The 17,172-nt window shown below is 41.3% G+C and overlaps 1 protein-coding gene across 1 annotated transcript in view; it reads left to right on the forward strand.

Moving 5' to 3' along the window:
- Positions 1-2,582: 2,582 nt before the first annotated feature.
- LOC111957810 (serine incorporator 5-like) overlaps positions 2,583-17,172 on the forward strand; it is a 49,814-nt gene continuing 35,224 nt past the window's right edge. The window contains 1 exon segment of the mRNA XM_023978831.2: positions 2,583-2,716. Within this exon segment, the coding sequence (XP_023834599.1) occupies positions 2,681-2,716 (36 nt within the window). The 5' untranslated portion in view covers positions 2,583-2,680.

Consider the following 17,172-nt stretch of genomic DNA (forward strand, 5'->3'; position numbering starts at 1 on the left):
GAAAACTAAGGTAGGACATTTTTTTTCATTTACTTTCACAGCACAAAACAAGTTTGTAATTGAATATGTGCTTCATATTATCACATAGGCAGGAGGCCTAAATATTCTCATATGTGTGTTCTGCTGTAGCCTACATTGTTCTATTTTATTTGAAGTTATATTCCGATATTGGGATATTTGTTCTACTGCTACATTGATGTCTTGAAAATTATATGAAATTCGGGTCTTGTAAGCCCCACTGCTGAGTATGTGTGTACATGGCGGGTGTTCTGAAGTGTTGTCTAAAAATGTTGCTGTACATTGACGTCTAGAAAATTAGGCTATAAGAAATTCGGACTTGTGTAAGCCCCGCAGTTATACTCAAGTATGTGTGCATACTGCAGTGAAGTCTAAAATGCTTTGAATTAATTAGCACCTTGGAGAGTGCTGTCCGTTTCACCACCATAGATAGTAGGCAACTTGGCTTAAATCTAGTGGCTTGCGAGAGTATTCACTACCCTTGGTGTTTTTCCTATTTTGCTGCCTTACAACCTGGAATTAAAATAGATTTTTTTGGGGGGGGTTGTATCATTTGATTTGGTGTACAGCAATCTTTAAGGTATACCACAGATTCTCAATTGGATTGAGGTCTGGGCTTTGACTAGGCCATTCCAAGACATTTAAATGTTTCCCCTTAAACCACTCACGTGTTGCTTTAGCAGTATTCTTAGGGTCATTGTCCTGCTGGAAGGTGAACCTCTGTCCCGGGCTCAAATCTCTGGAAGACTGAAACAGGTTTCCCTCAAGAATTTTCATGTATTTAGAGCCATCCATCATTCCTTCAATTCTGACCAGTTTCCCAGTCCCTGCCGATAAAAACATCCCCACAGCATGATGCTGCCACCGCTTCACTGTGGGGATGGTGTTCTCGGGGTAATGAGAGGTGTTGGGTTTGCGCCAGACATAGTGTTTTCCTTGATTCCCAAAAAGCTACATTTTAGTCTCATCTGACCAGAGTACCTTCTTCCATATGTTTGGGGAGTCTCCCACATGCCTGTTGGCGAACACCAAACGGTTTGCTTATTTTTTTCTTTAAGCAATGGCTTTTTATCTTGCCACTCTTCCGTAAAGCCCAGCTCTGTGGAGTGTACGGCTTAAAGTGGTCCTATGGGCAGATACTCTAATCTCCGCTGTGGAGCTTTGCAGCTCCTTCAAGGTTATCTTTGGTCTCTTTGTTGCCTCTCTGATTAAAGCCCTCCTTGCCTGGTCCATGAGTTTTGGTGGGCGGCCCTCTCTTGGCAGGTTTGTTGTGTTGCCATATTCTTTCAATTTTTTTATAATGGATTTATGGTGGTCCGTGGGATGTTCAAAGTTATAACCCAACCCTGATCTGTACTTCTCCACAACTTTGTCCCTGATCATTTTGGAGTGCTCCTTGGTGGTCTTCATGGTGCCGCTTGCTTGGTGGTGCCCCTTGCTTAGTGGTGTTGCAGACTCTGGGGCCTTTCAGTACAGGTGTATATATACTGAGATCATGTGACAAATCYTGTGACACTTAGATTGCACACAGGTGGACTTTATTTAACTAATTATGTAACTTCTGAAGGTAATTGGTTGCACCAGATCTTATTTAGGGGCTTCATAGCAAAGGGGGTGAATACATATGCACGCACCACTTTCCATTTAGAATTTTTGAAAACAAGTTATTTTTTTCATTTCACTTCACCAATTTGGACTATTTTGTGTATGTCCATTACATGAAATCCAAATAAAAATCAATTTAAGTTACAGGTTGTAATGCAACAAAATAGGAAAAACGCCAAGGGGGATGAATACTTTTGCAAAGCACTGTACTTCAAAATATATGGCAAGACCTGAAAATGGTTGTCAATGATCAACAACCGGTTTGACAGAGCTTGAACAATTTGGAAAACAATAATGGGCAAATGTTGTACAATACAGGTGTGGAAAAGCTCTTAGAGACTTACCCAGAAAGACTCCCAGCTGTAATCACTCTACAAAGTATTGACTCAGGGGTGTGAATACTTATGCAAATTCGATATTTATGTATTTAATTTTCAATACATTTGGAAACATTTCTACAAATATGTTTTCCCTTTGTCATTATGAGATATTGTGTGTAGATGGACGAGAAAAATAATATTGAATATATTTTGAATTCAGGTTGTAACAACAAAATGTGGATTAGGTCAAGGGGTATGAATACTTTCTGAATGCACGGTATATCCCCTCATTGAATAGTGTACAACTATCATGAATAAAAACTATATGAACCCAACAACGAGACGAAAACGGATGTGAGATAGAAACAAAAGAAGAAAATACAATCTTCTAAATTAAATGTGTCATAGTTATTCAGTATATTTTTTTGTCGTGCGTATTAACTGTTTATAATGCTTCATATATTTATTTATTACACAGTAGCTCTACTATGGCATTTTACTCGCTTTGAGTCACGCTCCATTGGCATTTTGTCTGTGCGATGAGCACCTGCCTGTGGCAAGTAACGCCATCACGGTAAAAACAGTGGGAGGAGGGGGCTAGAAAGAGAAGAGGGAGAGATAGAGACGGGGAAGTACACGTACTGCAGTCGCTCTGAGTAGAATTCTATGCGAGAACGTCCGTCTGTACCGAACTGGAAAAGTGGGCTGAATTCTGAATTTTTGACAACCATAACAAGATGTGTAGTAGACCTACTCCGTGCTGTATAGGGCAGGTGAGTAATAACCAATTGTGGTTATAACTGATATTATACTCGGCTTCGTTTATGGAAAAACTACCACCAGCGAACGTTATAGCTTTTTCTAACAAATTGAACTCCATAATGTATAGTAGCTTAGGCTACATTTGCTGTAAAATGTCGGAATTTAGTTAGCTAATTTTGTTTTTTTCTTCATTTCGTATTCAAGGTTTCAATTCATTTTTGTATTCTACGAAATGTGTGTGGCTTCCAACTGTTTGGCTAAACGCTAGCTAGCTAGTTACTGTAGCTAGCTATTCTTTGCGGATGACCATCGAAGATAATCTAGCCAGCCACAGTTTCCCCAAAAAATGAGTAGTAGCGCGCGATGCAGTTACAAAGATGTTATAATTTGAATCGGATGCTGTAACATTTGTGTAAACTGGCAACATTGTTGCTTGTGTTGTCGATGTCACTTCTACTGTAAACAATGTATCATCGCACTGTTTAACATGCGGTGACGGCGTGCGTGACACTAATTTGCCTTCAGTTCCCTACATTTGCCTATCTGGTTACCTCTGCCAACGTCCTAGCGGTTGTGCCCGGCTTGATCCAATTAATTTTTTGAAACTATCTCACAGTTTTCCAGTGACGTAATGCTGTGTTTTGGGCAAGTCGCTGTATTTCTTCTTTCCCAGTGGAACGATATTGAGTTCGCATGACTAGCACAGATCTTAATCCAATAAAGCTCAGTTATTCGCTTAGGTTATTTGGTTATGATATGGTCAAGCCATTAGGTGATGAGAAGAGCTTCTCTGGCTGAAAAGACTATGGGGCTAATTTAGGTATAAATTACCATTGCAGCAGAAGTCAAACCAACCAGCCAAAGTCCATTAACACATCTAGTTTAATATAACTTCATATTGGTGATAATGGAATTTATATGTTTAAATTAATGATTAGAATATTCCACCCTGAAACCATTTATTGTATGAAATTGATTAGAATCATAAAATTATATTCTGATGATGTGTGTAGTTTTAGTCAGAATTAGGTTAAAACAATGTATCTGTATAGTGGAAAAACCCATACTGTCTGAGCAAGGCGTAGCTCAGGATTTGAACTTGTATGGGGGGGAAGGCCGAAGAAAGATACCGAGAACAGTTAGACTGTGTTTGAACCGACCTGGCAGGAACTGAGAATTTAGGAGGACAGGGAGGATTTCTCAAGGTTTCTCTAATCTCGGGGGGAATGGAACTGTCMGCAGGGTAGGCATACACAGTGGTGAGAACCATGAAGAAGGATAAAACTCACATACTGTTTGTGTGGATATCTACTGTTTGTGTGGAAGTATGTGCGCAGCTATAAAATGGATGTCTTTGTATAATGGACTTCAGAGCGCTCTCGTGAATAAACATTTGACTATTGTAGGCTGGGCCTCTGTCTGTTTTCATTTCAACCAGTATCTTACAAATTCTTGGTAACAGACTGAGTAGTTAATTGAAGTTCAGTTTATGAACATTGAGAACATAATTCTCTTAACAATTGGTATGTGAGAAAACTGGTTCTGATTTAACACAGTGATACAGAGGTCTTCAATGTCCCATTGAATAGGCCTTGTCTTTGGCATTGTTCCAAAACTGCCTGCTAGTCTAACTAACCACACTGAATAGTTTCTCCTCCAGAGGAATTTAATTACAGGGACACGTCCCTCATCCAATGTATTCAGGGGCCATCCCTTCAGTTCTCTCAATGAAGAATGGAATCAAAAGGAAATACGGGCTGGTGTATGTGTGCACATGCATGCGGTGTGTGTGGCTGATGTTAGCAGGAAATGAAGCACAAACACTTTAGTCAACATTGTCTTGCTACACAGGCCATGCGATAATCCTGTCTGTCACAGACCCCCATTAGCGTTGTCCCCATCAACATGTGTATGAGTGTGTGTGTATTTGTTTTGACTGTGTGTCTATGCGTGTGTGTCCATCTTATTTGTATGTGTGATCGGCGGGTGGTCTGTTCATTTCCTTTTTGGCTGAATGTGGGGGGCTGGCTGTTTGGATTAGATTAGTGACGGAGATAAACTGGCCAGAGCTGCGCAGAAGAGGGCCAGAAACAGTGGTGTAGATGGACAGGGAGGGAAGTAGTCCAGGTCTGGAACAGTGGAATGAGAGAGAGAATCAGGACCGGAGAGGTGACTCCGATAGACGTAGTTGTAACTCTGAGCTATGCTGGAAACAGAACAGGAGGGTGGCAAACACAACAATGAGAGGTCAGGTCACACTGTTGTCACACACTGACTCAGCATACACCTGCAGTAGTCTGGCAGACACGCGTGCACACACCTGCAGCGACTAAAATAAACATCCAGTCATCTGTCACTTCAGGCTTGCCACATGGCCCCACTCTAGATCCAGACACTGGTCCCAGGTCAGCTGGGTAGTTCAGCCTGTAATAGTTGAGGTTAGCCCTGGGGCAGGGAGATCTGACACTGGAACAGTTTCAGAAGGTTTCCCTCTGAACCAACATGGCTACGTAAACAAAGCCACAGTGTGTGTTTTTCAGTCTCTCCTGGCTCATAGACTATAGCTTCACGTTTAGGAAACAACATATGTAGTGATTATGGTGGTCTTCCTTTAAAACCCCTCTGGCTGTGAACACAGTCAGGCTTCCACAGGAGGAGGGAGACTTGAGCTAAACCCCTGATCAAAACCAGGATATTATGGCCTTTGATTGGCTTGGCTTCTTAAAGGAGTAGATTACTATTTTACAACTTGATGTTAGATCAGTGTTTCCCAAACTTGGTCCTCGTGACCCCAAGGGGTGCTTGTTCTGGTTTTGGCTTGATGATGAGTTGATTAGTTGAATCAGTTGTGTAGTGCTAAGGCAAAAACTATAACCCCTTGGGGAGTTTGGGAAACCCTGTGTTAGATGGTTGCTCACCCTGAAAAGTAGTCTATGGGCCAAGAGAAACTGTAGTCCATGGTTAATTTTTCTTTGAACAGCCACTATGAACTTCAGCTAACCTTAACCACCACAATCTAACCATCAATGAAACTGATGGGGGGCATGTGAGCATGTTWAAAAAAAAWAATGTCTAAATCCCTTGAAATCATTTCAGATCCTCTCCATATTTGATGTTACTTAAAGGTGATATGGCCATAAAAAACATGCTCACATTCCCCCATCACTTCCATTGATTATTAGCTTGTGGTGGCTATTTACTTATTATTGCTGGAGCCAAATCACAGAGAGAGAATCTGGCCACACATTTGAATTCAAGGGCAAAGAAGATAAAATAGCATGTAAAAAACCTAGGTGTTATTTTAGATTCTGAACTCAATTTCAAATCACACATTAGGAATGTAGCCAAAATAGACTTTTACCACCTGAGGAACATTGCCAAGGTGGGCCGTTTCTCTCTTAGGCTGATACAGAGAGACTCATGCATGCTATTATTACAAGCAGGCTTGACTACTGTAAGGCTCTCCTGTCTGGTCTTCCCAAGAAAGCCATTGGTCAACTGCAAAACATACAGAATGGTGCAGCGTGGGTACTGACCAAGACCAAACGGAGAGCACACATTACGCTGGTTTTAAGGTCTCTGCACTGGCTGCCTGTGAGTTTTAGAATTCATTTTAAGATAATTCTATTGGTTTTTAAATCAATCAACGATTGTGCACCACAATACATGTCAGACATCCTTTTAAGTTATGTACCCAGTAGGTCCCTCGGGTCCTCTGGCACTGGTCTTTTAACTATCCCAAAGCCTAGGACCACAAGGCATGGAGAGGCAGCCTTTAGTTACTATGCCCCAGCCTGCCAGAGAACCTGAGGGGGGCTGAAACTGTGAACATATTGAAAGAGATCTTAAAACACACCTTTTTAGTTTAGCTTTTCCTTAGGGTGCTTTTTGGTTGTTCGGTTTTTATTGTTATTCTTTAGTTTTTTTCATCCTCTTATGTTTGTTGTGTAGTAAATATTTCATTGTTTTATTCGTTTTTTCCTGTGAAGCACATTTTGTTCCATCCCATGTCTGAAATGTGCTGTATAAATAAAGCAAATGAAAGGGAAAGGGGTATACCTAGTCAGTTGTACAACTGAATGCATGTGTTTGATAATTGATATCCAATATTGGATGAAAAAAGATCTGCTACACATTTAAGTTTCCCATGTAACTACAGGTATTCCATTGTCTATAACACAATTATAAGCTAAATGCTTTATTTGTGTGTTTTTATTGGAGGCAAAGGTAAACATGGCTGTGTATAACAGAAGTGGCTATGTTCCATTACTGAGAGTAAGATAATATATTGTATTGATCAGATAGCACTGTGTTATGGCTGGACTACATTCTTCCTCTGTGTACTACTGTCTGTCTGTATCACTGACTCGGGTCTCATTTTTTTCTTTTTGTTCCACTTCCTCTGTTTGTTTGGGTCATGGATGCCTCTTGGGTTGCTCAACATTCCCCTGTTCTCTTTCTGTTTCTCTTCCTTTCACTCCCTCTCTTTATTTAGCGTAGCCAATGCCAGGGGCTGTATTTACCCCATTAAGGTGTTGTTACTCAAATCAATCAAATCAAATGTTATTGGTCACATGCTTCTTAAACAACAGGTGTAGACTAACAGTGAAATGCTTACTTACGGGCCGTTCCCAACAATGCAGAGAGAAAGAAAATAAAGAAATAACATTTAATAATAAAAGTACTAATAAATACACAAGGAATGAATAACGATAACTTGTCTATATACACGGGGTACCAGTACCGAGTGCAAGGGTACGGGGTAATTGGTAGATATGTACACTACCGTTCAAAAGTTTGGGGTCACTTAGAAATGTCCTTGTTTTTGAAATATAAGCACATTTTTTGTCCATTAAAATAACATCAAATTGATCAGAAATACAGTGTAGACATTGTTAATGTTGTAAATGACTATTGTAGCTGGAAACGGCAGATCTTTAATGGAATATCTACATAGGCATACAGAGGCCCATTATCAGCAACCATTACTCCTGTGTTCCAATGACACGTTGTGTTAACTAATCCAAGTTTATAATTTTAAAAGGCTAATTGATCATTAGAAAACCCTTTTGCAATTATGTTAGCCTAGCTGAAAACTGTTGTGCTGATTAAAGGAGCAATAAATCTGGCCTTCTTTAGACTAGTTGAGTATCTGGAGCATCAGCATTTGTGGGTTCGATTACAGGCTCAAAATGTCCAGAAACTAAGCACTTTCTTCTGAAACTCGTCAGTCTATTCTTGTTCTGAGAAATGAAGGCTATTCCATGCGAGAAATTGACAAGAAACTGAAGATCTCGTACAACAGTGTGTACTACTCCCTTCACAGAACACGCAAACTGGCTCTAACAGAAGTAAAAGAGGGAGTGGGAAGCCCAAGTTGCACAACTGAGGCAAGAGGACAAGTACATTAGTGGTCTAGTTAAGAAACAGAAACGCCTGCTGCAGTCGCTCGCACTGGCAGCTTCAATTAAATAGTAATTGCAAACACAGTCTCAACGTTCAACATGACAAGGGCGATCCGGGATGGCTGAACTTGCTGGAACACAGGCGTTGATGGTTGCTGGATAATGGGCCTATGTAGTCTTCCAATATAAAATCAGCCGTTTCCAGCTACAATAGGTCATTTACAACATTAACCAATGTCCACACTGTATTTCTGATCAATTTGATGTTATTAATGGTACAAAAAATGTGCGTTAATATTTCTCAAAACAAGGACATTTTCAAGTGGACCCCAAACGTTTTGAACGGTAGTGTAACATTAATTTTAGGAATAAAGTGACTAGGCAACAAGATAGATAATGAACAGTAGCAAGCAGCGTATGTGGATGAATCACAAAAAGTTACTGCCAAAAAAGGTTCATGCAGATAGTCCCTAGTAGCTATTTGGTTAACTATTTAATCTAAATTTAACAGTCTATTGGCTTGGGAGTAGAAGCTGTTCAGGGGCCCTTCTTGGTTCCGGACTTGGTGCATTGGGTTAAGGCGTTTGCCGTGTCGTAGAAGATGAGAACAGTTCTTTGACAATTTTTAGGGCCTTCTTCCTCCAAGTGTGTGTATTGTTTGTGTAGTACAGAAGTGCAGTGATACATTTTTGCAGTGTGCGTGCAACTTGCCTAGCTTTACAGACAAAACAACAAGAGGTTGCTGTTCAATCCCAGGGAAGAACGGGCACTAGGTTTATTCTCTCCACTTTACCAACGCCTACGCTTTGGCTCCTAACTCTGTAGGCCAATATGTGTGTTATGTGTGTGTGCCTCAGCCTTCTGTCTTTTGGTCTCCTGGGTTTTTATATTGTTTGCCGTACCTTCTGTTTTCTCTCTTGTGGAACCCAGAGCCGTGTTGTAACTTGAGAGGGTGTGTCTGGGGAATGGGGTTAATTTTCAATCTCCCGTCTTGTTGGCTGCAGAAGAGTACAGCAACATCCCTGAGTCAGCGCAATCCATATGACTACGTGTGTGTGTGTGGTGTGTGTTTGTGTGTGTGTGTGTGTGTGTGTGTGTGTGTGTGTGTGTGTGTGTGTGTGGGTGTGTGGTCTGTGTGTGTGTGTGTGGCCCAGGGGTATAAGGGGAATTAGCTTTTTAGTGGTTACCATTATTATTCCTCAAGACAAAACCCATTCTAACACTGATCAATAGGACTGTCTTATTCTCAGTCCAATAGAGCCGCACAGTGGAGCGGTGTCATAATACCTTCATAAACCTGCGGGCAAACAGAAATGGTTTAGTATCCAATCGTTTTCCCACCATTCATTTTTTCCCATAAGGAGATTTGTTTACAACACTTAAAATAAGGTCTGTGTTTCTTGTAGCTTACCCTGGCGTGATGTTTTTGATAACATGTACTCCTTCCTCCAACAAGGTGGACTTTTATCAATGTATTTGGCTCTATTTTTACTCTCAGATTCGAAAATGCTAATTAAGGCATGAAAATATACCGTCATGCAAGAGTACAAATCCGCCTGCAAACTCCTGCACATCATCTCTTAGGGTAGAGGACACCTTTGGCTACAGGTATTGTGTCAATTTAAAAACTTTCAAGCCAGTCTCACACAACCAGATGTGAAATTTAAAGAAAGTTAGCTAATTTATTCATTAATAAATTTAGCTAATATTTAGATTAGTTAATCCAGAGATCTTACCTTTGCCTCATTGGAAGTCAAGTCCAATTCCATCATGCATTGCTAGTCTTTATGTTAGCCACATAGCACGCTACGATTAGTATTCATTTTTGCGGGGAAATACAAGCGAATATATTTGATAAAATCACAATTGTCCTAAAGAGTTTACACGGTTATCAAAACGTCAATCACCGGGGTAAGTCTATCACAAAACACAGACCTTATTTTAAGTGTTTCTAAAATCCCTTATGGGAAAAATGAATGGTGGAAAAACGATTGGAACTATAACCTTGTTTGACCGCTAGGTTTTATGAGTATTATGACTCATATTGTGATACTCTATAGTTGTAGCCTATCTCATAGTGTTAGAGATATCCCCTGACCTGGGACCAGCTGTGGGCTTCACCAACTCGTGTCAACCTGCTGATCCATTCCTTTTCAATCTCTCAGTTATTGAACTGCTAGCCCATTGTTTTCAATAAGTGGTTTGACTCTCTCAGTCTCTTTCTCAATGGGGATTTGTGTTCATTTCCTGAAGGGAATCTGAAGCCAAACATCCTGTTACACTGCAGTTCTGAGACTGAGTGGCCCACTAGTTGTACACAACGGTGCGTGAAAGATGGTGTGTTTGTGTCTGTGTGAGCACAACGGAGCAGGGTCTGTAGTTTAKCAAGTCCGTTAGACTGAGGAGGGGTTATCCCCTTTCACCCCTAACCCCTGGGACAGCTGATGGATACGAGAGAGCGAGATGAGGAGGAGAAAGAATAGAGAAAGAAAGGGGGAGGTCAAATAAAGGGAACAGGATGAGAGGGTGGTAGAGAGGGGGAGGAAGTGAGAGAGGGATAGCATAACAAATAACTAGAGGGAAAGAGTTCTCGATGCCCCCAGGGTCCAGCGAAGGTTGAGTCACAGTGGGGGTTGGTGTGCTGTGAGTGGAAGGAAGGGGCGGGGAGGGTGGTTTTGTGCTTTTTATATAGTAATAATAATAATAATAATAATAATAGTAGTAGCTAATAGTAGAGAGCTGGTGGCCTTGCCATGTAATCCTAACCCTTTGTGGGTGTGGTGTGGGGGGTTGGATGAGGGGTTGATGGCTACAGATTTGGGGGTTAGTAGTTTGGCAGGCATGGTGTTAATATTGTTTGAAAGGGAGCAGGGCAGACCACCTGTCGACATGGGAGGGAGGGGAGGGTCGGAGTTGGTTGTCATGGCATCCCCATTGTCTCTGTGTGCAGTGGAATGCCTCAGCACGGTAGCTAGCTATTCAGTTAGCCCCAGTTAGCTCCTCTAGCCCCCTTAGTGTGTGTCCACTGTGTTAGTGTTAGAGCGTTTACACACACTGGCTCTATTAGATTAGCTGAACAGCTAAATACACGCTCACTAAAGACAGCCAACACCCACACAACCATTTTCCTAATCCACTACTTGAGTGTTGCCTAATTCATTCTTATGAAAGAGAGGAACTAATCCCATTTAGGCCTGTGTAGTTTAGTAGAGGATATAGGCCTACTGCCCAGTCCCAAATCAACTCCCTACCTCTACCCCATACCCTGCACAGTACACACTCCCCTTAGCCCCTCCTCCCTGACATTTTTCCTACTAGCCCTACACTCCTGCATCTGAAAGGGAAAGGCAAAGGGAAAGGGGGATACCTAGTCAGTTGTACAACTGAATGCAGCCTTCAACTGAAATGTGTCTTATGCATTTAACCCAACCCCTCTGAATCAGAGAGGTGCGGGGGGATGCCTTAGATTGGTGGGTGTGAGAAATGTAGAATACAATTTAGGCTTACTAAAATAATGGCCTGTGTCTGTCAAACTGTCAGCCTGTTCATTTGTAGTTTTTCCGCAGATTCTCCAATGTATTTTATACCCACGCTGTTGACACTGATGCCTCTGAAGCCATCATTCTCCACACAGATGGACAGTTCTTCCGGAGAATCTGTCTTACTGCTCTCATAAGCAGAGGCATTGTCATCTATTTCTGAACTGGATAATTATACACCATACTTTAACCATCTAGTAGAACCCCACCCCACCCTTGCCATTCCATATCCATAAGATTCCCAGTGGCCCTAAATCATACAGAACACACAGCTGTGGTGAGGTTAGCGGGGTCTGAGTTGGCTTCAGTAAGGGGAACAAAAACAGACTCTCCTTCCCTCTCTGTGCATATACATCCTTTGGCCCCTCCCTTGCCTGTCCTCTCCTGTCCTGTCTCTCTATTATGATACAGTCTTAAAGTGGAACTGACAGTGTTTTAACTACGTTACAGATATGAAACAAACAGACAATCATAATATCAGTAAAAAATATAAAATTCCCATTTTATGCTACAAAACCAATTTTATTAGAGGTTTTAAAAATAGGTTCTATTTGACAAAAACATCTATGACATTGTTGGCAGAATAGATGGATGCAGTTCAATGCATGAATCATATAATTCACCAATAGATTTCTTGGTAGTCCAACAAATATTGCTATCAGGTTGTAAATTACAGCTGACCTGGGCCCGGTTTCCCGATAGCGATGGAATTTAGGCTTACGAGTGTTTTAACAATGCATCGTAAAATAACGGCCAAAGATGCCACACCCATTTCCTAAAACACCACGCACTGCACTCGTTATACAGTGAGACTTAACTGTGTCATTACAGGAGCTGTCCCGTGCTGAAAAGGATTCCACAATATAGGCTAAAGAACCCGCTGTAGCTCTTAAATGATTTATGGCCACTCAAAGTAATCTTTAAAAATATACATATGTTTTACACAATACAGTTTTCCCATCAAGAGAAGAAATGTTCTCTAGCCTATTATGTATTTAAATATTTGTATTATGTTTGCCATGTGTTATGTATTCTGTTTTATCATGCTTTTTTGTATATAATGTTTGATTATGTACATTCTGCATTTCTTCAGTTTGTGTAAACTGTGAGCAAGAATGAATAAAGCCAAAGTCAAAAACGCTCATTCCCTCGTTCGCCATAAAAAATATCAATGTGACCTAAAAGTAGGATATGATGACAATAGTTTTTGTAATCGCTCAACAAATCATTGTAGCCTAATGGCAGGCAGGAATTGGGCTTCAAGTAGGCCTGCAGATATTCTACAATTAAATAATTAAACAATAAAAATAATTAAACATGAAGTAGTAAGTTAAGCAACGTTGCTATAGACCTAATATGTTGACCTTTAGGTTATTGCTTAGGCTACAGTGAAATGTGTGAGCTTTTAGATAATAGTAGCCAATAGGTCTAAAATACAGTTGAAGTCAGAAGTTTACATACACTTAGGTTGGAGTCATTAAAACTCGTTTTTCAACCACTCCACAAATGTCTTGTTAACAAACTATAGTTTTGGCAAGTCGGTTAGGACATCTACTCTGTGCATGACACAAGTAATTTTCCAACAATTGTTTACAGACAGATTATTTCACTTATAATCCACTGTATCACAATTCCAGTGGGTCAGAAGTTTACATACACTAAGTTGACTGTGCCTTTAAACAGCTTGGAAAATTCCAGAAAATGATGTCATGGCTTTAGAAGCTTCTGATAGGCTAATTGACATCATTTGAGTCAATTGGAGGTGTACCTGCGGATGTATTTCAAGGCCTACCTTCAAACTCAGCCATGAACCCCGGAAAAAAAATTGTAGATCTCCACAAGTCTGGTTCATCTTTGGGAGCAATTTCCAAACGCCTGAAGGTGCCATGTTCATCTGTACAAACAATAGTACGCAAGTATAAACACCATGGGACCACGCACCCATCATACCGCTCAGGAAGGAGACGCATTCTGTCTCCTAGAGATGAGCGTACTTTTGTGCGAATAGTGCAAATCAATCCCAGAACAACAGCAAAGGACCTTGTGAAGATGCTGGAGGAAAGAGGTACAAAAGTATCTATATACACAGTTCTATATACACAGTAAAACGAGTCCAATATCTACATAACCTGAAATGCTGCTCAGCAAGGAAGAAGCCACTGCTCCAAAACCACCATAAAAAAAGCCAGACTACGGTTTGCAACTGCACGTGGGGACAAGGATCGTACTTTTTGGAGAAATGTCCTCTGGTCTGATGAAACAAAATTAGAACTGTTTGGCCATAATGACAATCGTTATGTTTGGAGGAAAAAGGGGGACGCTTGCAAGCCGAAGAACACCATCCCAACCGTGAAGCATGGGGGTGGCAGCATCATGTTGTGGGGGTGCTTTGCTGCAGGAGGGACTGGTGCACTTCACAAAATAGATGGCATCATGAGGCAGGAAAATTATGTGGATATATTGAAGCAACATTGTTACGCACGCCTCTGAGAAGAGGGAACGCAACTCCCTGCTACAACCCAACTCTCTGTGAAGTGCAAGAGGTATGAACTGTAGGTGGGAGAAAGGACGACAAAGGCAGAATTTACCGTTTACTAGGATTTATTTCCTACYCGGTAATATGGGGAAAAGGGGCTGGACGGAACCAAAGCAAAGAAAGTAAATATCAAAGCTCCCCCTCTCCTATCTAACCTGCCTACTCACTTAACTTAACACCCCCTGGTGCCCTAAACCAAAATACAGGGGGTGGTCCGCCCAGGTCTTACCTAGTGTGCCTAGACAGTGAATATACTACGGGTATATGTATGCCCGCGGGCCTCTTGCCTAAGCACTCCCAAAGTGCCTTCTCCTTCCCCCCTGGGAACAAATGAAACAGAATAATTATTAACAATTTCACAAACACTTTACAACAAAACTGAGTGAACTAACTCAGGCCACTAAAGAACAACAAACACAGAACATAGCAAAGCTGCTACCAACAAAAACTAACATAGTAAATTAACCCAAAGCCATCAGCCTCCTCTCTTAGCAAATATCTCTCTCACAATCAAACTCTCTGCATTCCTCAGCCTACAATGATCTCTCTCTGCCTATCCTCTCTAATAATTTATCTTTCTCTTAAACAGAACACTGGCTTTTATATCTTCAGGTGGCTATTAGCTGATTAGAGTCAGCTGCTTCTTGACGAGGGGGCAGGGTCAGCTCTCCAATCATCCATTAGCCATTGAGTCGACCAATCAGCTGGTTGGGGAGAACTCAGGAAGCAATGTCCTGAAACACACACTCAAATACAAAAGCTACAACACAGAAACTGGGGAACGTAACAAACATATCAAGACATCAGTCAGGAAGTTAAAGCTTGGTCGCAACTGGGTCTTCCAAATGGACAATGACCCCAAGCATCCTTCCAAAGTTGTGGCAAAATGGCTTAAGGACAACAAAGTCAAGGTATTGGAGTGGCCATCACAAAGCCCTGACCTCAATCCCATAGAACATTTGTGGGCAGAACTGAAAAATCATGTGCGAGCAAGGTGGCCTACAAACCTGACTCAGTTACACCAGCTCTGTCAGGAGGAATGGGCCAAAATTCACCCAACTTATTGTGGGAAGCTTGTGGAAGGCTACCCGAATTGTTTGACCCAAGTTACCAAATAGTAATTGAGTGTATGTAAACTTCTGACCCACTGGGAATGTGATAAAAGGTGAAATAAATCATTCTCTCTACTATTATTCTGACATTTCACATTCTTAAAATAAAGTGGTGATCCTAACTGGCCTAAAACAGGGAATTTCTACTAGGATTAAATGTCAGGAATTGTGAAAAACTGAGTTTAAATGTATTTGGCTAAGGTGTATGTAAACTTCCGACTTCAACTGTATATGAATATTGAAGGGGCTCAGATGTAGCCTAATGGCTTAATACTAGGTAGGTCTATCGATTGCACATACATGAAAGTGATGTAAATATTTAGCCTAATAATCTAGCTATTATATAGTTTGGTTATCTCGGTATTCTTTTTTTTATGTATCCTTGCTTCGCTTGTTTAACATTACAAACTTTTTAGGCTATTTGTATACAACTTTGAAGTTTTCAGCGGTCACAGAGAGACAGATACACATCTTCATTCTATGTTTAGCAGAGATTTTCTGTGTGTAAAGTGACAATGGAGGGCGACGCATTTAGCTGTTTTACGGGTGGTCTGAAGCAGGTATTAGATTACGAGCGATTTCAGATGCAATGTTAGTAAAGGTTTTAGGAAATGGCTCGGAAATGTAAAGATCCTCTTACGAAGGTTCTAACGATGAACTTAGCCTTAAGATGCTTTTGGGTGACCAGGCCTTTGGGAAACCAGGCCCTGGTACATTGTTTTCTGTCTCCAGCCATTCGGGATGTACAGTTTCAGTTTCAATTACTATTTTGGACAAAAACTGACAAATGTAGCAAACTAAGGCTGGGAATTTCAATACAGTCAAACTAGCAAGGGCAATGATCACAAGTCAGTCATAACGTGGCTGATAGACTAGCTTATCTATTTATGTAGCTATTTATTTAGAAAGTTAAAAATGCAGAGCCTAACGTTAGCTAGCACTGGGAGGATGTCATGTCATTGGACGAGTGGGTGAGTGGCCAACTTTTCCCACCCATATAATTTTTGGGTGGCTACAGCTAGAGATGCAGGTGTCATTTGGTTACTGTTATTCAGAGTTAGCATATCTCTTAGTTGTCAATCTAAATAAAACATTTTAGTAATTTTTTCTTCTTCTCCCCAATATCCAATTACGATATTGTCTCATTGCTGCAACTCCCCAACGGGCTCGGGAATGGTCGAAGCGTGCGTCCTCCGAATCATGACCCGCCAAACCGCGCTTCTTAACACCCGCCCGCTTAACCCGGAAGTCAGCCGCACCAATGTGTCAGAGGAAACTCCGTTCAACTGACTCCCGTGAGATTTACATATTTGACGGAATCCATTCAGGTGTATTTTGTGGCTTTGGCGAATGCGTTCTAATTACCTACAGGCTACTGCCTGTAAACACACAGTCCAGTTCAAAGTGAACGATGGCAGGCCCATGTGGAAATGGCTTATTTGTAGGCCTACTGTATCTCTGATTGGCTATGGCGCACCGGTCTGTGTAGAGTCCCATCCTGGACAAGACTGAGATGTTTTTATTTGGTTTTATGTACTGCAGTCTATTAATTGTCCAAACTTACAGCCGCTTTCCCACTCTATATTGCTATAGAATTTTCACAAATGCCTTACTCTACATCATTCCCAAACATTCTATGAAAATGGCCATATCTAAGTGCTTGCTTGTCTTCCTGGGGGTCTATATGAACAGATTTGAATCAGATTTAATGTTACTAAAACACTGTCAGTTCCATCATAGTCCACAGATGCTAAGACGCAATAGTCCGGCATCCCATCATGAAATAGCTACCCGGCTTTGAGACCACTATCCGCAGGAGACCAGAGCCCGAACGCGCACCTCCCCCAAATTCCCATCCAACGCGGTTCTGGTACG

Source organism: Salvelinus sp. IW2-2015, linkage group LG33 (genome assembly GCF_002910315.2).
Source record: "Salvelinus sp. IW2-2015 linkage group LG33, ASM291031v2, whole genome shotgun sequence".
NCBI classification, from domain to species: Eukaryota; Metazoa; Chordata; class Actinopteri; order Salmoniformes; family Salmonidae; genus Salvelinus; species Salvelinus sp. IW2-2015.